General features: G+C 49.2%; 1 protein-coding gene across 1 annotated transcript in view; it reads right to left on the bottom strand.

Moving 5' to 3' along the window:
• CNGB1 (cyclic nucleotide gated channel subunit beta 1) overlaps positions 1 to 22,155 on the bottom strand; it is a 66,931-nt gene that overhangs the window by 18,118 nt on the left and 26,658 nt on the right. Inside the window, exons 16-24 of the mRNA XM_057710830.1 lie at positions 17,613 to 17,775; positions 14,532 to 14,639; positions 12,305 to 12,462; positions 11,051 to 11,206; positions 9,730 to 9,938; positions 8,576 to 8,626; positions 8,236 to 8,322; positions 6,272 to 6,336; positions 5,227 to 5,349 (exon numbers count right to left, since the gene is read on the bottom strand). Coding sequence (XP_057566813.1) covers positions 5,227 to 5,349; positions 6,272 to 6,336; positions 8,236 to 8,322; positions 8,576 to 8,626; positions 9,730 to 9,938; positions 11,051 to 11,206; positions 12,305 to 12,462; positions 14,532 to 14,639; positions 17,613 to 17,775 — 1,120 coding nt within the window. The remainder of the gene's footprint in view (positions 1 to 5,226; positions 5,350 to 6,271; positions 6,337 to 8,235; positions 8,323 to 8,575; positions 8,627 to 9,729; positions 9,939 to 11,050; positions 11,207 to 12,304; positions 12,463 to 14,531; positions 14,640 to 17,612; positions 17,776 to 22,155) is intronic.

Here is a 22,155-nt window from a genome sequence, read left to right as displayed (position 1 = left end):
AGTAACCCTTTAACATATGTACATGAACCATTGGAAAGGGAGGTGTGGGTGATGGTGTCCTACTGTGTGGTAAAAGGCATAGGAAATGCCCAAGCTTGTCTATCACAGAGCAGTGAGTCCCTCCTTTTTTCTTTCTTTCTTTTTTTTTTTTTTTTTTTTGAGTTTTAAAGCTTTGCATGTTTATTTATCATTACAAGTTTACATTACTCCAACAGAGCAGCCCCATTGCTATGTTCTAATTCTTAGCCATTAAGTCCTACAAAAATAAACCTAAGCTTTTACAGTAACTTAATTAATACAGAACTAAAACCTTTATAGCTATTTAAAGGGATTTAGTTGCCAAGGTGCTTACGTTCAGACCTTCAGACCGTGCCCTCCCAGGGGTCAGCAAGGTTGAGGCCAGTAGGGCCTAAACCCAGGGCAGTCTCAGCAGGCTTTCCTGTGCTTCCTGCCCTCCCACCAGGGCACAGGAGCTGCCCAGAGCCTGCCCTGGCTCCAGTGTCCTGATATATCCATGCTTCCAAGGTCCCTGCTCAGCTGGAAAATGGAGAACATCATCCAGTTGGCCAATCATCTGGTCCAAGAATGACCCTCCCCTGGGCTCTGTTCACCAGCTATTTATGCAGCATCATGCTTAGAGCATGGGCTCTGGAGCCAGACTGCCTGGGCTCAAATCCAGCTCTGCCACTTTCTAGCTGCATAACCTGGACAAGTTACCATCCCACCAAGCCTCGGTGTCCTTTCCCTGAAAGTGGCGTGGCAATAGAGCACCCTTCACAGGGCGATAACATGCGAGGATGACATGAGGTGCAAAAGAATGCCTGGCACACAGTGGGCTCTCAGTAAATGTCAGCGGTCAGAGTCTTCAGTCGCTGGTGTCTGCAGCGGGGAACAACAGACTTGCCTGTGTCCTCAAGAAGTTCACTGTCTAGTGGGTGCAGGCAAGTCACCGTGCAATGAGCACTTGGGGGTGGGGAAGCAGAGGTTTTGGGGGTGTTGGGGTGGTGGGAGGCTCTGCCTCTGAATAGCCGCGAGGCTTGAGGTAGGGCTCTGGGCCTCCTGGCCCCTCATCAGCACCTGGTGCATGAAAAGCTCAGAACCACACGAGACAGGGCTGCCCTGTCAATCCCCCATCATACCTGTCCTGGTCACCAGAGGGCGCATGAAGCAGCCTTTAGGGGGCCTGAGCTGGGTGCTACCTGGGCACTGGGTGCTGCTGGGCCACCAACAGAAAGAAGACGAGCGATATCCACCCTATCTTTATCTTTCCCCTAAACCCTTCCTGGCTGGAGAAGTCATCCACGGGCATGGATGGCACACCTTAGGGGCCTCCCAAGTCATCCATGTCACTGGGTCTGTGGGGACCCCTGCATGCTGCCCCAGACCGGGCCAAAGCAGAGCAGGATGAAGAAACCAAGTATTAACATGTAGCAACTTGGGTCCTCCAGCCCCTTGACCCATAGCAGGCACTTAAGAAATGGTCGCTATTTTGGGCTTCCCTGGTGGCGCAGTGGTTAAGAATCCGTCTGCCAATGCAGGGGACACGGGTTCAGTCCCTGCTCCGGGAAGATCCCACATGCTGTGGAGTAACTAAGCCCATGCACCACAACTATTGAGCCTGCGCTTTAGAGCTCGTGAGCCACAACTACTGAACCCACATGCCACAACTACTGAAGCCCACGCGCCTAGAGCCTGTGCTCTGCAACAAGAGAAGCCACGGCAATGAGGATCCCGTGCACCACAACGAAGAGTAGACCCTGCTCGCCGCAACACAACACAGCCAATAAATAAATAAATAAATAAATATATATATATATAAAAAAAAGAAATGGTCACTATTTTGAAAGTTATTATTTTCGACACTATTGGACTTCTTAGAGGAATCCTCCTTCACTACTTGTGCTTTTGCATATCTTGGGGTTCCCTGTAGGATTCCATTTGGAAAAGGGTGATGCTGCCAGGAGCGTGTGCCCCTGCACTGCGGAGCAGCGAGAGCTCCCCAGGGCCCTGCAGAGGGAAGTCCCAGACAGCTGGTCCCCCTTCCTTGCCCTGCCTGCCATTCCTCCCCGGCCTGCCCGCCATGGGCGCCAGGTCCAGCTCCAGGACGTGGCTTCTTAGCCTGTTGGGACACAAACCCCTTTGAAATGTTAATGAAAGTTAGGAAGCTTCTCCTTAGAAAAGTCAACACGCTCCCAAAATTTAGTTCCCATTTCAAGGAGGGTCTGTGACCCCCTTAAATCTCTGGACCCCAGGTTAGGAACCCTGCCCTGGTGTGCTGGCTTCCCCACAGGAATGGTCGTAGCTAGGAAGTGGGGTCACTGACTCCTGTCCAGGCACGGGCTGGACATTTTACACATGAGTTTGTTTATTCCTCACAAAAAAATCTGAGTGTAACCCCACCCCCATTTTGTAGATGGGAAAATTGAGTCTCAGAAAGGGTAAGGGCCTTACCCAAGGCCCCAGAACAAGATTTAATGAACAGCTTCTGTTCTTCCCTTCGCGTAGGTCTTCGCGACTGGAAGCGAGTGTGTGGAGGAGGTCAAAGTGTTGACAGCCAGACTGAGAGCATTTTGCGGCACTAGTCGGCACAGCCCCGGGCGAGGCAGGGCCTGCCTGAGGGACTCACTGACCCCTTGGGCCTGAACGCTTCCTCTGTCCCTTTGTCACCACAGCTGACCGAGTGCCCGCTGTGGCCTGGCACTGGACCAGTGACTCAGATGCACCTAATCCTCACAGTTACCTCTTCAAGGTGTGAGGGTCCCATTATTAGCCCTTTTGGGCAGATCAGGAAACTGAGGCTCAGAGAAGTGAAATGACCTGTCCACTGCTAGCAGGTGGCGGTGCCAGGAGTCACCCCCGGACTGTGCTCTGAATCTCCAGGCTCATCCCTGACCTTGACCCCGTGTACCTCTGTCTCCTTCCCATATTGCCCGTCATCATACAAAACCTTCTCTTGGCCATTTTTTTTTTTTTTTTGGCCCTAATGGACAGGCCAGCATCCCCCTAACCAGTTCATCTGTCTGCTTCCTGCCTGTCCTCCCCGTCCATCCTCCCATCAGCCATCATCAGGAAAGTCATCTTTCTGAGATTCCCCTGGGTCCTGTCATTCTCCTGCATAAAAGGCTTTGAAAAGCAAGGGGCGAGAGTGTAAATGGGCAGCTTTCAATAACCAACCAAGTCTCAAAAATGAGGCAGTATATGGGAACTCTCTGTACTTTCCAATCCACTAAAACTGCTCTAAAAAAATAGTCTATTAATCAAAATAATAATAATTTTAAAGAAAAAAACCTTCACAAAATGTTCATACCCTTGGCCCTGCCATTCCCCTGCAGGAATTTATTTTGAGGAAACTGTCAGACCAGAAGACAAAGATTCCTATACACGAACGCTACCCACAGCATCACGTGTCATCCTGAAAAACTGGAAACACCTTAAGTGGCCAATGACAAGGAAGTGGTTAAATAAATGGTGGTATCTCTGTGTGGTGGGGCATTGGTATCATGGTTTTTAAAAATTTACTGATGGAAAACTATGCACACATAGAATATGTTATTCTATTTCCTTGTTGGTGGCAATTCTTTTCACATTTTCACATTTCTAAAATTAGGATTATCTTACAATCCATGTGTACATTTAGTGTAATATTTCCTTTTTTCCCCAAAAAGCTGTACTGACTCAATAATGTATCATAATTTATTGCATCTTCGACTCAAAGAAATAGAGAGTATGTTCCTCATCTTTCTTTTATAATCAGAATACATATATATGTATGTATATGAACAGTAAAAAAGAAACTTTTGCTGGTTTTGCCTAGGGCAGCTCTATCTAATAAAAATATGATGCAATTCACATATATAACTTCAAATTTTGAGCAACCTTATTTTTGAAAAGTAAAAAGAGGTGAAATTAATTTCAATGATGCATTTTAGTTAACCCCAAATACCAAAATTAATATATCAACATGTAACCAATATTCTAAAAATTAGTAATAAGATATTAATCCAAATCCTGTGTGTTCTCTACACCCACAGCGTATCTCAGTAGCCCTTTCACTTCAAGTACTGTACTCGGTAGCCCAGTGCAGCCAATGGCTATGGTATTGGCTCCACTCCTGAGGTGGGAGGCTGTTTGGCAACCTGGCCCCGCCTCCCTCTCCAGATCCTTCCGAACACCCTGCCCCCTCCCGCCACACAGGACTGCTCCAGGCTGCCTGACTCCACTATTTCGCAACTCTGCACCTTTCTTCACGCTCTTCCCTCCCCCAGGGATTCTCTGCCCCTTCTTTCCACCTACCAAGGCCAAGCGCAAACCTAACTTTTCATAACTGACCGTCCCACGCCCCTCCCCCACCCCTCTACAGCACTGGGCAGATGGTACCACAGTTAAGACTCTGTTGCCACGCTGTCTGGGTTCAAATCCTAGCTCTCCAGCTTAGGACGTGTGCGACCTGGGGATGTCACTTCACGTCTGTTACCTCACCTGTACAACGGGGAGGCTGATGGTACCTGTCTTGTGTGACTGTTGGGAGGATCAAGTGAGTTACTGTGTGAAGTGCTTGGAACAGGGCTGGTCTGTGGAAGCCTTCTCCAGTGCTTGCTGCTATGATTATTATTATTTTGAATTTTTTTATTGAGACAAAATTCTCATACCATCAAACTCACTGTTTTAAAGCAAACAAGTCAGTGTGTATTCATAATGTTGTACACCCATCCCTTCTGTCTAATTCCAGAACATTTTTATCCCCCAAAGAATCCCTGTCCCATTTGCTGCTATCATTATTACCACTGTTGTCATTGCCGTCATCAACATCTGCGCATGAACCTCGGCGTGCGGCCGCTCTCAGGAAGGGCAAGTGGATTTCAGCTTGTGTGCCGGCTCCTCCACAGCCAGCAATGCCCAGGGAGCTGGGTTGAGCAGTCTTCCCTGGCCTGCTTCCCGCTCGGTGATGCACGGGGTGGAGGAGTGCACGCCCACGTGCTGCGAATTAGCCAACTGTATTAGACTTTGGGATGCTGAAAGGATCTTTTCAGCAGGTCTTGTTCACCCACAGCAGGTGCTCAGAAAATGTTAGATGAGTGAGGATGTGGAGACTTGGCCCTTGAACCTTATCGTGGCAATGATTCCTTAAGAGCGAGGTGGCCTCGGCCACATGGCGGCAGTGGGACTCCTTTCTGGGAGTCTTGGTACCATGAATTATTAAGACACAGGAAGAAGACTGTGGCTCACCTGTTTCCCACGCCATCGTAAACCCAGTGAGTGGAGCCGAGGCCCTCATAGGCCGACGCCCAGTAATACAGACATGAGTTCAGGTGTAAACTGTAGAGCAGGTAGGCTGTGGTCCTGATAACCCTGCAGAAGAAGGAGAGGCATGAACACGGCAGCAGAAAGGGTAATGACATCTCACCCCAGGCGTCGGAGCTGCAGGGAACAAGCTAGCCCTTACCCTTCCCAGCGCCCACCTCAGAGATCCCCCTGTTGGAGCCACACGGCCCTGCCCAGCTGCCTGGTGCGATGGACACTTGGCCAATGGGAACCAGTGGTTGGATTGGGCCAACTGGCTGCTCTGATGAGACTGCGCTGGTTAGGAATGGTGATGCTTGAACAGAAAATTGTCAAGACTGGGGGCTGGAATTGGCACAGAGCTACACGTGCAGGCAGTTCCAGGCAAGTGGAGGAGCAGAAGGGGGTGCCGCATTGGGGCGGGGATGGGGGGTGGGGAGGGGGGAGGCGTGGCAAAGAAGGGACAGATGTATGCAGAGAAGTGCTGCTCCACGAGACATGGGGAGGAGCCCCATCCCCGAGTATGGCCTGGCTGGTCCTGTGTCCCAAGCTTGGACATCCACAAGATGGCCCACTGTGTCTGTACAGCCACTCCACCCCGTGTTTGAGCAGTTGTGGGGGGTGGTCAATTTCCTGAGCTAAGACCAAATTGGGTCCCAGGTCCCTGGAAGTGCGAGGGAGCCGAGCACATCCACCTAAGTGTGCCCTCCTCACAATTGGGGGAAATGGGACATTCCTAGTTCTCTAAAAAACAAACATCCCTTTGCAGAAGGACCAGGAAGAGGCCTGGCTTCCGGTGGGTGGCAGTGGTGAGGGGGCCTGGGGGCCAGAGGAGCCAAAAGGGGAAGTGATGGGGGTAGAGAATGCCTTGTTCTGTTCTTGCTGCAAATGTCCTGGGGCGTGTGTGTGCGTGTGTGTACCTGTGTGTGCATGTGTGTACTTGTATGTACATGTGCGTGCACATGTGTGTGTGTGTGTGTAGGGGTCTCACCTGTAAACGTAGGCTTTGCTGAGGATGGATTCCAGGCGGTTGTTAAACTCGAAGAAGGCCATGTACTGGGAGGAAAAGCAGGGCATCAGGGGTGGTCTGTTGCCCTCACCTCCCGGCCCACTCCCCACGGCTCTCAGGACTGAGGGTCTTTCTGCAGTGCCCCGGCAGAAGGGGGTTGGAGAGTGAACATTCAAAATCAGAGGTCCTTAGCCCCTTGGAGGGTTGGGGGCTGGAGACTCTGTTTATGACTCTGATGGAAACCCTGGTCCTTCTTCCTTGCAAATTATGTATCATCATGTTGTCACAGTTTGCATATAACTGCAGGGGACTCCTACACCTTCCAAATCCTATCTTGAAACTTTTAAGGTATATGCATCCCAGGGTAAGGACTCTGTTTTCAATATTTACTTATAAAGACAGCAATTATATAAAGAAACAGCATCCCTAATGCCCTTCGCTGATCTCCTTCAAAGGCTTATTTATAATCATAAAAACATAAGAATGACTGCCCATTACTGAGCCCCTTGTATGACTGCACTGTATACACTTGAACTTAGTACTTATTTCCATGTGAGTATATACTATCATTCTCCTTTTACAGAGAGGAAACTGGCACTCGGGAGAGTTCAGGAACATGCCCAAAACACACAGCTGGTAAGCGACAGAGCCAGGGTTCAAAGCCAGATTGCACTCAAAACAACAAGCTCTTTCCACGATGTTACACTTGCCTCTAGATTTGTGCACACATATTGTTTGACCTTTGAAAATAACACTGATGAAGATTCCCTGTGGGCCATGCTAGCAACCATCCTGGTGTTCATTCTAATTTCCACCTGGAGTTTGCTTTGGATCAAGAAGGACCACGGACTTGGATCCTCATCTTGGACCCAAAAAGTTGCGTCCTCTGAGTCCTGCTGGATGTTAGGTGCATGAGTCACATTTGCTGCTACCACATGGATCAAGATATGGATCCAACCTCCGCATCTGGGGTAAAACTTGGACTGTGGATCCAACCCTCCTCACTCTGATGTATGGCACCAAAGCAACCTCTGCTGCCCTGGGAGGCTGGCATGTGTCAGATCAGGCGGGTGCCACTTCCAGTTGCCCTCTTCCTCTGGGCAGCCAGGAAGCTCAGAAGCAGCTTTCATGCTCAATTCCAGCAAGATATGCTTTCTTTTTATTGGGATACTTGCATTCTTCCGTTTCTCTGCCCTGTTTCTCTAGGTTATTAAGGTTACTGCGCTTGCCTCTTTCGTAAATTCCCTCATTACCATTTTGGGGAAGAGGCATCAGGTATCATGTAAGGAGAAAGGTGAATTTAACTGGTCTGCCAGAAAAATCCATCTGGGGGATCCTGAGTCCTCTGACCAACTGTCCACTCTGGTCACATTAAAAGATGTTGTCAGGTCTCCACTCTACACTGTGTCACCCTCACTGGGATAGTGGCTCTGCCTTGGTGACAGGAGGAATGGCTTTAGTGACACTGTAATGACAACAACCAGTGATGACAGAGGTATTGGGCTGCATGTTCAAATCCATCCTGGGCACTTCCTGGCTCCTGTGACCTTGGGCAAGTCACCCAAGCTTTCCAAGCCTCTGTTTCCCCATCTTTTAGATGGAGACCACCATAAAACAGGCTGCCTGGGTTCAGACTACTCCTTCCTACCTGTGTGACCTTGGGCAAGTTACTTAACCTCTCTGTGCCTCAGGCGTCTCATTTGTGAAATGCTGGTACTTACAACACTCATCTAATGGGGTTGAGGAGTAAGCACTTGTAAAGTCTCCAGGGCAATATCTAACACACAGCACAACCAAGAAGCGCTAACAATTGTAAGGAATTTCCCATCTTGCCTCAGGGTCAGCCTTCCCTGATGCATCCCGCTCCCCAGTGCTGCTCAGGCCAGACGTTAAGATGCCAATGCCAGTGCAAGCATAGAGGAGCTGAAGACCCTGGATGGTCTTACCTTCAAACAGCGGGGCAAGCGCAGGAGGGGATTCACACCGAATTTCAAGTAGAGCAAGTCCAAGGGCAAGAGGCAGAGCATGTCCATCTGAAATGTCAGCAGGAGACCACAGTGTATAAAAGAGTATATAACTCCCAGGGTTGTGAGATGGGGTGAGTGGCAGGGATCTCCACCTTCAATGGAAAGGTGAGGTCAGAATGCCCCTGGAAGGGCTAAAACTAGGGTGGGAGGCATCCCACCACCAAGTCCCAGCTTGTGGCAATCCTGGCGGAAACCATGTCATTTGACCCCAAAGCCAGGGACCCCAGAGATACCACCTCCCAAGATCCCTGGCACACACCTTAAAGCGCTGAGATTTCAGGTAATTGTTGCGCATCTCCTTTTTGTCCGTCTGGAATGAAATGGAAGAGTGACTGTGAAATGGCCTGTGAACTTAATCCCTGACCCCATGGGAGCAGCGATGGAAATCCCTGTACAACCTCCACCTTCTATTGAAGTAACAGCCCCATGGATGTGGAGCAGAATGGACATGCAGAGCTTCGATGAAAGCCTCACAGTCTCTAGGTAGGGAGGTCGAGCTCCGGGGGGTGGCGTGGGGGGCGGGGGGAGGTTGTCCAAGTCACTCAGCTCAGTTCCAACTTCTTGGATGGAAAGCGGGGACACTGAGTTTATTCTCTTACCTGGACCATTTGCAACCTTATTCACTGAGAAGCTGGCCACTGCTCTGATCAGACCAGGAAAGAGGTTGCCCAGGGAATTTTTTTCTTCTCAACTGTTTTAGAGGCTTAACCTCAACTTATCTGCACACAGTGGAGCAGGTTCTGCCAACATGGAATTTTGAAAAGTGACTCGCACAGGGAGATGGGGACTCTGCCAAGTTACAGTCAGGACTTAGGTTGGCTCCCCAATAAGTGCACCAGAGCCCAGGGTCCCAAACTGTCCAAGTAGTATGCTTTTTGCAAGACCCCCCAGGAAATGTTGATTGTCAGCAGATAGCTGTGCTGAGCACTCTGTGTACATTACCTCCTTGGATTCTCACAGCAACGGTATGAGGTTGGAGCGATTATTATCCCCATTTTACAGATGAGGAAACTAAGGCTCTGAGAGGTGATACAGTTAGTTCTGGTAGAGCCAAGATTTGAACCAGGTCTGCTTGCACTAACGGCCATTCTCTGGACCACTTCTTCATCTCTAATTCCATCAAGTGGTCTGGGAACTATTTCACTCAGGAGCAAGACTTGATGTGTGTAATTTGAGTGTATCAAAGTTGTGTGAATCAAGCAACCATGCTGTTGAATAAGCACGGGTAGATGTCCTGAGATTTCCTTGTTTGTTTAGCTTCTTGTCCATCCCAGCATGAAGGGTCAGCGCCCCCCAATGGATGGATACCGTCTGTCAACTGGGCATTTATTTATCTAGTTAGTTTCATTTCTTATTTTTTGGTCTGGCTGCAGGGTCTGCCCCCGGCCACCCCTCCCCCCATCTGTGACTCACAATGATGTCCCCGCCTCTGACGAACTGCAGACGCATCTGGAACACGGTGATGTCCAGGAGGTAGATGAGGTCGCACAGGTAATCCATCAGCAGCCAGAGATGGATGTTGTGGGGCGTCTGGTAGGGGAAGGCCCAGCGCACGGGAATCAGCCAGCAGTTCCAGTTCCAGGCCAGCACCACGAAGAACAGCCACAGGATGTACATCAGGTCTGTGGGGGCGGGGGGGAGGAACGTGCTAGAACATTAGCTGGAGAAGGGCTCCTCGCCGTGGGATCAGGATGGGGCTTTCTTCTTTCCACTTGTCTGTCTGCACTTTCCTTCAAGCACTATATGTGGCTCTTCTGTAACTTGGGGGGGGGGGGTGGCATGTAAAATTATCTTTGATATAAAAATAAACCACAGCTAGGCCCTAACGAACCAAGTATTCTGAGTAGGGGATATGGGGTCACTACTAGCTAATAGACAGCTAACTAGAAAACACTTTTGCTCTCATTCTTGTTGAAATTTTTCCAAAAATGTATTTTCTGCCTTAGAAAATACACAATAGTATACAAGATGGACAGATGGATACACGGACGGACAGGTGCATGGATGGATGGATACCGTAAGTCAACTGGATATTTATTTATTTATTTTGTTTTTTACTTTTCTGTGGCTGTGCCTTGTGGCTTGTGGAATCTTAGTTCCCCAACCAAGGATCGAACCCAAGCCCCCTGCAGTAGAAGCACAGAGTCCTAACCACTGGACCCCCAGGGAATTCCCCCCATCTGGGCATCTTAAAGGACCAGTGGACACTACGGTTGGAGTCCTGCCCCCCAAATGACTTCCTGTGTGACCTTGGGAAAGTCCTTCTCTGGCATCTGCTCTGTCCTCCCCAGAGAAGTCACATGGAGAAGTCAGATAAAGAAAGGTATGGAGATCCTTTATAAACTGTAAAGTGCTTTGCACATGTGAACCATTGTTACTCCTAAGGAATATAAAATGGGCTAAAAGGCAAGTGAGAGGGACTTTACTTTCCATGTTGGAAGAACTTTTGCCCTTTTCTGCTCAGAGCAGCAGCTCTGGGAAGGAGCCAACAGGAGCAGAGTTGAAAAAAGACTTGGCTAAGAGAAGTCCTGAGTGCCACTGACAAGTTGTGCCTTTAGGTCGGTTAACTTCTCTGTGCCCTAGTTTCCTTGTCTGTAAGATGGGTGTGATCTTACGTTCCTAGTTCGGGGACACTGTTTGTTTGGGGCCCGCCCTTGCACTGCCCCCACCCCTCCCATTCTCCCGCCCTCTCATGTGACATGGTGGCAATGCCCACTGCCCTCCCAGGACTCACTGGTTAGCGGGTCGATGCTCTGGGGAAACTGGTACTCCTTCCAGGGGCGGCGTTTGAACTTGCAGCAGAGCATTTCACAATAGTGTTCCTCTTCTACCTGCCCCGCTTCAACTGGCTTCACATCCGGGGCTGGCTCTGGGGCTTTTTTGGCCGGGGCTATGGGATGACACTGGTGACCCTCTGATCCAGCCCTGAGGCTCAGATAGAGGATGCAGAGAGAAGGCTCCCAACTGCAGGCTCTGGAACTGAAGCTGAGGGGAACCTGGCACTACCTCACAACTTGCTGCAAGCTCTGTGTGCTCTCCTGCAGCAAACCCCACAGATCTCTTTCGTAGCAACCTGGGCACCTGTTCGGAAACATTCACCGGCTACCGACCTGGGACCACTTCTCAGGAGCTGTCTAAAATGAGGTGTTTCTGGGCAAGTTGGATGTTTCAGTTGAGTGTCTGCTGTATGTCTGTGCTGGGACCCCTTGGTTTCTCTGAAAGGCTAGGGGCATTGTGCACCCGGGACTTCTGCCACCCAGAGCCAGAAATCAGGGAAACATTGCCCTATGTTTTTCAGAGCAGGAATCTCAGCTCCATTATCTCTGAAACAAGACACCAAACGGGATCACAGCCTTCCTGTATATCTTTGGTGATGTTGTTGGTGACCTAGAAACTGGCTCTTACAGGTTCAGTATGGCTGTGTTTCTAGCTTTAGGATTGTGAAGTCAGGCTCTGCTAGGTCCATTGTTGGCACCATGAGTTCTAAGGCACAACCCTCCTTTCGAAAAATCTAGAAAACCTCCCTGGCAAGAGCGCATGGTGCTTACGTCTTCCTGGCACTTTGAAAAAAGGAAACTTGCAGATAGTCCCATAAGATTATTGCAACTGAGGCCTCTGAAAAATAAGACTGTGTAGTTCTGGAGAGGGTTATGGACACCACCTGAGTGTAAGACCATGAGATATGTCCCAAGGTAGACCACCTGCCTACCAGTGGGAAAGGGGCAGAGGGTCAATGAGGGAACTTGCCCTGTGGGAGGGAGAGTCAAGTACAACTGGATCATTGGTCAGAACTTTGACCTTCTTTCCTCCCCTGGACATATAGTTAAACCTGTACATACAGGATCCCAAATCCAGAGAGTGGAGATCCGGGCTTCTCTCAGGCACCCTGATCATTCTCTTGGGGCCACGCTCCCCATGAATTGACAGGGGCCTCAAGGGGCCCCACCCAACCCCAGGTCAGGTGGACCATCCCCAGTTGTGGACTCACAGGGCTTGGGGCTCTCCTCATCTGAGGTGACGTCAGGGTCGATGAGCTTCTCCTTCACCTTCTCCGTCCGCTCCTTGAACAGCTTCACCAGCTCCTGGAGCCTGTCGTTGATGATGGTGCTGTTCTGGCTGGCTGTGGAGGCTGCGCGGTCCTGGTCGCTGCAGGAACACCACCCAGAGCTGAGCGGGCTACGTGGTGAGGGACCCCTGCGCCCCCGGGCAGGAGCTGAACCTGTATCCCGCCTGGCCTGAGTACAGGAGTGACTAAATCCTGCCCCAGTTTCCTTCTGACAGCAGAACATCAAACCCACTTTAATATCTCCTGGCGGGGGGGCATTCAGTCTGGAAATAACACCCAGGTGCCCAGCTTTCAGAAAATGTACCATGAAACCTTTGACTCAGATGGGCAAGTCTGAAAAAATTTGGATTCCACTTGTGATGTAGGGGGAAAGTCTTGGAACTCAGTTCAGGGCTGTAAGTCTCAGTTTGGGGTTCACATGAGATACAGGACAGATCAGAGAGGGGACAGGGGCTGCTTTTTTGGCTTGGGAAATAGCTGATGGGAAAAAAGGCAGTGCAGGGAATTCCCTGGCGGTCCAGTGGTTAGGACTCTGCACTCTCCCTGCCGAGGGCCAGGGTTCGTTCCCTGGTCAGGCACTAAGATTCCACAATCTGCATGATGCAGCCAAAATACAGTAAAAGAAAAATGGAAAAACAGTGCAGATACATTACATATCCTTTTAACTTACAGGAATTTAAACTGCATGAACTTGCAGCATGAGAGAGACAGACACAGACAGAGAGAATGAATGAGAGTCTGCCTGCCATTCCGCTCAGCGTGGGTCAAAAGCCCTGGGCGAGCTGAGATGGGTGGCCATGTGAACCAGCCTGTGTCCTATGTTCTCCTCTGAGTGGCCTGTGATCCTCTCGCTGAGCTGAGGGTAACACGGCTATTTACAGATCTGCTGTATTTTTTTTTGTACATTGAGGCCCTGACACTCAAGCCAGCTATTCCTCCTGTGCTCAGCTGAGGGGGCCAGATGGAGAAAGCAGTGTGGGGGTTGCGATGAGAGATGGCATCGGGGGTGGACGAGACATGAGCTGCTTACCCACACGCGCTCCCTCCTGCGGGGCGTAGGCACCACCCAGCCGGGGGCTCTGTTGCCCAGGTGTGGCCGTGTGAGCTCTCACGGGAGGACATGCTATGTGCAACTCCAGGCCTCCTTATACAAGAGTGTCCTGGCACTCTCCCTTTCTAGTGGTGACCAGCGGGATCTTGAAAGCCACACAAAGGTGGCAGAGCCACTGTCAGCTGGGTCCCTAAAGGACTGCAGGGAGCAGAACCTTGCATTGACCTGAAACACACCACTGGTGGCACAACTGTGACATATGAGACATCTTGTTCCTTAAGCCACGGAATCATTGGGGTCTATTTGTTGTAGCATCTTAACCCACTTAGGTAATACATGGGGCTCCATGCTGACCACCTTAAGAGTTCTCAAAGGCGATTTTTATTATTACATGTGATTTCTGCCTTAGTTTCTGATATTACACCCTAAGCCCACCCCTACCCCACTGCATGAGATGTGGCTCCACCACGTGCTAAAATGGGTCACTGGGCTGTAGGTGAGGTTTGGGTTTCATCCTGCTGCTTTTGCTTTTCTGAACTTTCCACAAAACTGTTAAGCATAAACTCTATAAAATCATGGACAGAAAAATAGACTGGAAGGAAAGTCCTTCATCTCCTGAGGTCACTCCAGGAGCTGTGGCTGGGGAGGAGGTGAGGACCCCAGATCAGAGCCCAGGGCTGGGGGATTCACTGTCACCAGCCTGTGTAGACCCTCCCGGAAGAAGTCTCCCACTGGCCCAGCCCTTCGAACACTTAGATATCAGAGACACAGGTCCCGACAGACCAGTTGCATCGGAATCACCTGGGGAGCTTATAAAGATGTGGATTCCCCAGGGCCCACCCTCTGTGGTTCTGGAGACAGCTGGGCCCAGAGTTTGAGTCCATTCTGCAGACCAGATTTTGCAGAACTCCCGGGCTGGTCAGAAGCAGCCAGGGCAGGAGAGCCAGCCCTCTCTTACCGCTCAGAAGCCACTGGCAGTCTGCCTTGGGGTGGAAGGTTCTAAAAACATCTGTGCTCCTCCCAACTCACCTCCCCTTGCTTGCCCATCCCCACCCAGGCTTCTGACTCCCTGAGACCCCAGAGGTGGCCCCCACTTACTCAGTGCCCTGTGGGCTGGTGGGGTCTGACCAGGCAACCATGGGGGAAACAGCCGGTGACAGCATCTTGAGCTCTTCAGCCTCATCATCTTGGGAGGGCAGCCTCTTCCTGCAAGAACAGACATGGAAGGGCGGGGCCTTCAGGCAGGCAGGGGCCACAAGGGGGTAAAGCAACTTTGAGCCCTGCAGACCACCCAGAGCCAATCCTGGGTGAGAGGTGGGGACAGAGGATGGGGCTGCCAAACGGTCCTCGCTTGCCTGCAGGGAAACAAAAAGGGAGAAGAGGGGACACATCCAACCTTTGGACCTCAGCCTCTGCATCCGTTCAACAGCCTAGCATAAGAGTAACAGCACTGACTTGCTATTAGACAAACCCAAGTTTGCACCCCAGCCCTGCTTCTTCCCAGTGTGTGACCTTGGTCAGGTACTTAAACTCGCCAAGCCGCCTCAGTTTTCCCCTCTGTAAAGTGGGACTAAATCTACCCAATTCAATGAGGTGCTTATCAGTCAGTCAGGTCTCAGTTTAAACATCCTCTCTCTTCCACCTACCAGTCTGAGGGCACTGCCCTCCTCAGTCCATCGCGTCCCCTTCTCCATCACACCACCCTTAAGCTACTGAGAAGGTGTGAGGGCTCACATTCCACCTTGTTAACTCTTCTGGGAGCTCAACTTCCCTCCATTTGCAGATGTGCCCCTGCCTGGAAAAGTGGACACTTCTGGGCCATGGAGACTGGTTTCCAGCTCATGGTGTGACCTGGGGCAAGCCCCATCCCCTCCTGGAGCTCCCGCTTCCCTATCTGAAGAATGAAGACTAAATCATCCCTGGTCCCCATCATTCAGTCCAGGTCCTCCACAGAGTGCTGCATTTGGAACCACTGCTGTCTTGGCTGGTAGTCTCTAGATATGAATCTACTTTGTACTCTTACCATCTTCAACCACCGTGACTCAGGATTCCATCATTAGGGCTTCTAGAAGGATACAGTCAGAGGGATGTGCAGCATTTTCTTTATTCCAGAAGGCTCTGAAACTATCCTGCCAACTCACCTAGAATGGCAAAACTCACGGGTTCACCTCTTCTACACTCTAATTAAAAGGATAGCCACACACAAGAAGACTGGGGCAAAAATCTCACAACCGGAACTTAAACTCAGCCCTCCTGCACCACAGCCCGGTGCCCTCTGGGGGCCTGGAGAGAGTCCAGAGTGTGGAACTAAGTCAGCAGCTATGTTCTTCCAGCACCGCCCTGTGCCTGGCCCTGTGCTGAGCACCTCACATACAGTAGCTTGTTGAATTTTCACAATCGTAGTAGACACAGGATGTTTTATCTCCATCTTATAATGGGAAGATGGAGGCCTAGGAAGGTCAAATGACTTGCTTTAAGCCTCACATCTGGTGAGTGGTAAGCTGGGATTCACTCCAAACTACAGCCTTGTGCTGTGAGAAGGGCCTTGCCTGCTTGGCCCTCTGCCCCTCTGTTTTGGTGGCTTATCTGCTCCCATCAGTTGCCCCCAGTGTTCATTCTGTCCCTGACCCCACTGGCCTCATGTCAGGCATCAGAATTCCTTCTTGGGGCCAAGCTCAGGCCGAGGCTTCCCCAGTTTCACATAGTCAAATTCTCTTTAGCACGCTCTGGAATAGTCTTGTGTGATTACTTGTTCATTGTCTATCTCAGGCCCACTAGCATGTCAGCTCCGTGAGGGCAGGCTTCTCCCTGATGCATCCACAGCACTTAGAGCAGAGCCTGGCATATAAAGATGTTCAATAAATGTTTGCAAATGAATGAATGAATGAATGATACTAAGAGGAGCCTCACAGACCCAGCTCATAAGCAAAAGGCAGGAGGCTTGGATTCTAGTTCCAAGTGATCTTAGTCCCTTCCCTGCTCCCAAATATCCACCTCTAACCCAGCCTGTACAGTTACTTTCCCTGTCTTTGTAAACAGGAACAGTGGGAGGTAGACCAGATGTCTACAATCACAGTAGTACCCTGTTTTCTGCCATCTGTACTCTGTGAATGATTCAATGAATTAAACATGAGGACTGATGGGTCTGTGAGCTGTGTTCTGAGGCTGGGTGAGATTATGACGCTTTTCTCCACATTAAAGGCTGGGAGCTTTCTGTTTGCTACATCCAACCATCTCTGTTCTGGCAGGCTCCTGACCTCAGCTGAAAAATTACTCAAGGACTCGTGGATGAAAGCAAGAATTAATCAAGAAAAAAGAACCATCTCTCAATCTGTCCAGCAAAGGAGATGCACTGGCAGCTCCCCCTTAGCTTAAATAACCATTCACAAGGCACTGCACTGCACTTCACTTCACAGTCTGCTGACAGCTCTATGCAGGACCTCTCTCAGTTACTTGGCTCAGGTTGTCCCAAACCACCTCTAACCATGCAGCAACTAACTTATCTCAAGAGGCACAAAAATGCATGCAACCCTGACCAGGAATCCCACTCTTGAGAAAGAAGCCCAGGGACAGAGGGCAGAAGACCAAAGAGATATTTGTAGCACCATTGTGGACAGTATTCAACAAGAGAGGATTGTTATGTCTATTCTGGCACATGAAGCTGGAGGATGTCAACACAGTCTCACAATGCGTGTTAAGGAGATAGCCTAGCAATATGGAAAAGGGTTCAATAAATAAGATGTGGTCTCAAATGAGATGTGATCCAATCACTCCTTCAATTAAAACCACTCGAAAGCATGGGCCCGCAAACAAGGTACGGAAGAGAAGGCAGAAAAATAAAACCACCACCTAGTGTGGTGGGATTAGGGATGGTTATTATATCCAGTGTTCTTTGGCGTTTCCATTGTATTATTTAACAAGTTAAATTAGCCCTGTCACATTTAGTACCCCCTTCAAACACACAGTTGAGGGTGCTCTGGATAGGGCTTCCTCAGAGAACTCCTTCTAGAACCTGAAGCCAGGAGTTAGGAGAACAGTAAAGGGTGGGGCCGCAGTCCCACTGCTGAGAGCAACTCGCTGAGTGACTTTGGGCCAATTTCTTCCCCTCTCTGGCCCCAGCATCCTCATCTGCCAAGTGCACAGTGATACGAAAAGCCCAAGAGACGCATAAAAGGTGACCTGAGGCTCCCTGTGGCCGACCCTGGGACCGCAAGGGTGTCGGATTTGGCAGGAGACAGGGGCAGCAGCTCAGGAGCGGGCAGATTCTCCTCCTCGATGAGGGGGCGGCTGTCAGCATCAGTGTCTTCCACCTGCACTTCTGGGTGCTCCTCCGTGGCAGGTACTGGGGAGAGGAAGGAGGGCACAGAGTCAGAGAGAAGCCAGGTCCCAGGGCCTTGCTGTGCTCTACAGGGAAGCCACAGAAAGCGTGTGTGGAGGGGCCTCTGGCAGCCTCGCCTCCCAACAGGGCCCACAGGAGAGTTCCATGCAGCGCCCTCTGAGAGCCACGCCCATGCCAGCCACTAACCCAGGAGCCGCAGAAGAAGCCATGATGCCACAGAAGCCGCAGAAGCTCCCGGACACGGCCTGGATCCCAGCTCTCCAAAGCCCAGCCTGGTTTCCCTGGGTCTGGAGAAGCATCGAGGCCCTAGGGTGGAGGTTGAGGGTGGCAGCACTCAGACAGGGCATGGGGAGCCTGGAGGGCCAAGTCCTAGGGCCTGGCCTGGTGCATCCTGGCTCAGCTGCTTCCCCTCTCTGGGCCTTGGTTTCCTCATCCCAAGGTAGGGGTGTCAGGGCTTTCCCAGGCCTGTGGGGGCATGAGACATGGGAGTACAGGGCCTCACACTTTTTTTTCTTTTTATTGAAGAATAGTTGATTTACAATGTTGTGCCAATCTCTGCTGTACAGCAAAGTGACTCAGTTATACATATATAGACATTCTTTTTTTAATATTCTCTTGCATTATGATTTATCACAGGATATTGAATATAGTTCCCTGTGCTATACAGTAGGACCTTGTTGTTTATCCATTCTATATATAATAGTTTACATCTGCTCATCCCAAACTCCCAGTCCTTCCCTCCCTGCCCCCACCTCTGGCAACCACAAGTCTCTTCTGTATGTCTGAGTCTGTTTCCTCTTTGTAGATAGGATCATTTGTGCCATATTTAGATTCCACATATAAGTGATATCATATGGTATTTGTCTTTCTCTTTCTGACTTACTTCATTTAGTATGATAATCTCTAGTTGCATCCATGTTGCTGCAAATGGCTTTATTTCATTCTTTTTTTATGGCTGAGTTGTATTCCATTGTAGATATGTACCACATCTTCTTTATCCATTCATATGTCAATGGACATTTAGGTTGTTTCCATGTTTTGGCTATTGTGAATAGTGCTGCTACGAACAGAGAGGTACATGTATCTTTTTGAATTATAGTTTATGCCCGGGAGTGGGATCGCTGAATCACATGGTAATTCTATTTTTAGTTTTCTGAGGAACTTCCATACTGTTGTCCATAGTGGCTGCACGAACTTACATTCCCACTAACAGTGTAGGAGGCTTCCCTTTTCTCCACACCCTCTCTCCAGCATTTGTTATTTGTAGACTTTCTAATGATAGCCATTCTGACGGGTGTGAGGTGGTTCCCCATTGCAGTTTTGATTTGCATTTCTCTAATAATTAGTGATGCTGAGCATCTTTTCATGTGCCTATTGGCGATCTGTATGTCTTCCTGGAAGAAATGTCTATTAAGGTCTTCTGCCCATTTTTCAATTGGGTTGTTTTGTTGTTGTTGTTGAGTTGTATGAGCTGTTTGTATATTTTGGAGATTAAGCCCTTGTCTGTTGCATCTTTTGTACATATTTTTTCCCATTCCATAGGTTGTCTTTTCAGGTTTTTTTGTTTGTTTTTGGTTTCCTTTGCTGTGCAAAAGCTTGTAAGTTTGGTTAGGTCCCGTTTGTTTATTTTTGTTTTTATTTCTGTTGCCTTGAGAGGCTGACATAAGAAAACATTTGTACGATTTATGTCAGAATGTTTTGCCTATGCTCTCTTCTAGGAGTTTTTTGGTGCCGTGTCTTATGCTGGAGTCTTTAAGCCATTTTGAGTTTATTTTTGTGTATGGTGTGAGGGTGTATTCTACCTTCATTGGTTTACATACAACTGTCCAACTTTCCCAGCACCGCTTTCTGAAGAGACTATTTCCCATTTTATATTCTTGCCTCCTTTGTCAAAAATTAATTGACTGTAGGTGTGTGGGTTTATTTTTGGGCGCTCTATTCTGTTCCATTGATCCGTATGTCTGTTTCTGTACCAACACCATGCTGTTTTGATTACATATCTTTGTAGTATTGTCTGAAGTCTGGGAGAGTTATGCCTCCTGCTTTGCTTTTTTTTTCCTCCTCAGTATTGCTTTGGCAATTCTGGGTCTTTTATGGTTCCATATAAACTTTTTGATTATTTGTTCTAGTTTTGTGAAAAATGTCATAGGTATTTTGATAGGGATCACATTAAATCCATAGATTGCTTTGGGTAGTATTGCCATTTTAACAATATTAATTCTTCCAATCCAAGAGCATGGGATATCTTTCTATTTTTTTGAATCCTCTTTTATTTCCTTTATTAGTGTTTTACAGTTTTCAGTGTGTAAGCCTTTCACCTCCTTGGTCAGGTTTATTCCTAGATATTTGATTTTATTTTTTCTGGTGCTATTTTATCTTTATTTTATTTATTTATTTTTTTGACTGCGTTGGGTCTTCGTTGATGCACGCTGGCTTTCTCTAGTTGCAGAGAGCAGGGTCTACTCTTCGTTGCGGTACTCAGGCTTCTCTTGGTGCGGAGCATGGGCTCAGTAGTCGTGGCACGCGGGCCCTAGAGCACAGGCTTCAGTAGTTGTGGAGCACAGGCTTAGTTACTCTGCAGTATGTGGGATCTTCCCAGACCAGGGATTGAACCTGTGCCCCCTGCATTGGCAGGTGGATTCTTAATCATTGCGCCACCAAGGGAAGTCCTGGTGCTTTTTTAAAAGGTATTCTTTTTTTACATTTCTTTTCTGATATTTCATTGTTAGTGTAAAGAAACACAACCAGTTTTTGAATGTTAATCTTGTATCCTGCTACTTTGCTGAATTCATTTATTAGATCTAGTAGGTTTTGTGTGGAGTCCTTAGGGTTTTCTATATGTAGTATCATGTCCTCTGCTTATAGTGACAATTTTACCTCTTCAGGGCCTCCCACTCTTGCAGGGCCTCCAATGGAGACATTTGGAAGTTTCCTGCAATCAAGGGTAACAGATTGTTTTTGCAGTGTGTGTTACCCCCATTTGAGTACATGTTTGGTATTTCCTTATTTTTATACATTCCAAGAACCCCCAAAATTCATCAGTCCAACCCCTCTCCTGACCTCTGAAAGGCCTGGAATCCTAAGAGTCAGGTTCTCCCTGGGAGCCTGGGTGTGGCCCTACCTTGGGCTTCGTTACCCGCCCCAGGGACTGCGGGCACAGGTCCGCCCTGAGGCAGAGCTCAGATGGTGCTGAGGGGCTGGGATGGTGCCCCCACTTCCCACCATACCTGGGCAGGACCATCCAGTAGCAGCCAGGCCCAGGTCTGGGCACCAGCAAAGCAGGCGCACATCCCCAAAATGGGTATGTGAGCTCTTTCTTCAATGGCCACCATGGGAAAAGCCAGCACTTGATGAAGTTTGGTGGAGTGAATGTACGCAGACCTCCAGATCCTGGGGCATTTATTTTACTAACTTTAAGAAGCCCTCAGGGGAAGAGGATGAGCAGGACTCCAGATGCTTCAAAAAACTGAAGGAAGACGTTTTGCTAAACTCACCAGAGATACCCCAGGCTTTGGAAAGCAGGAGGGAGCCATAGGGCGGGGGGGACCTCCCCCTGCTTCCTGGCAGACCTTGGGAGAGGTGGGTTGGGGGAGTGGAGACAGCGGGACAAGGGCAGCTTCTCAAAAATGCTCGGGGCCCTGGGCCACCCCCAGCATGGCCCCCAGGCAGCAAAAAACACCCTGGTCTCAGCATCCTTGAGGCTGCCTCAGGGAGCCTGGGAGGGAGCAGGTGGTCCCCTCACCCCCTGCCTCGCCCTGTGTAAGACCCTATGAACTTGATCGCTCCCAGGGAAGGTGGGGAAACTCCTAAGCTTCATTTCCTGCCAGCTTGGCAGAGTAGAAACTCAAACTAGAAATTATATTCATTGATATTATACTGATTTATAGAATAAGATGATTAAGAATATAAAGAATACTATCGTATGCCTTAAGTTGGTTTAGAGAATAATAATATTTACCATTAAGCACTTCCTATGTGTCTCCTAGGCATTTGTTTCACTAAACTCTAAGTGCTTTATGTATATAAACTCTTTCATCATTCCAGGCCACTCTATGAGGGCGCTGCGATCATTGTCCCCGTTTTGTGGAGAAGGAAACCGGAGCGCAGAGAGGTTAAGAAACTTGCGGCAGAGCCCGGATTTGGACCCGGAGTTGAAACCCTTATCCCATCCTGAGGTTGGTGACCAGCCTACGTAGAGGCTTCTGTCAAAATGAAACCTCAGCTCAGAGGTGCCCAGCAGCACCATTGAAATGGGAATAATGTTCTCACTACACGCTGTCACCGCCTTGTCTGCAGCATCTAAAATCATCGTATGTCCTACTATTCAGATTGGGCATAGGTAGAAACCATAAAAAGACCCCCAAACCATCACCAAAGGACCTT

Source organism: Hippopotamus amphibius, chromosome 16 (assembly GCF_030028045.1).
Source record: "Hippopotamus amphibius kiboko isolate mHipAmp2 chromosome 16, mHipAmp2.hap2, whole genome shotgun sequence".
NCBI lineage: Eukaryota > Metazoa > Chordata > Mammalia > Artiodactyla > Hippopotamidae > Hippopotamus > Hippopotamus amphibius.
This window is presented reverse-complemented; position numbering and strand designations above follow the sequence as displayed.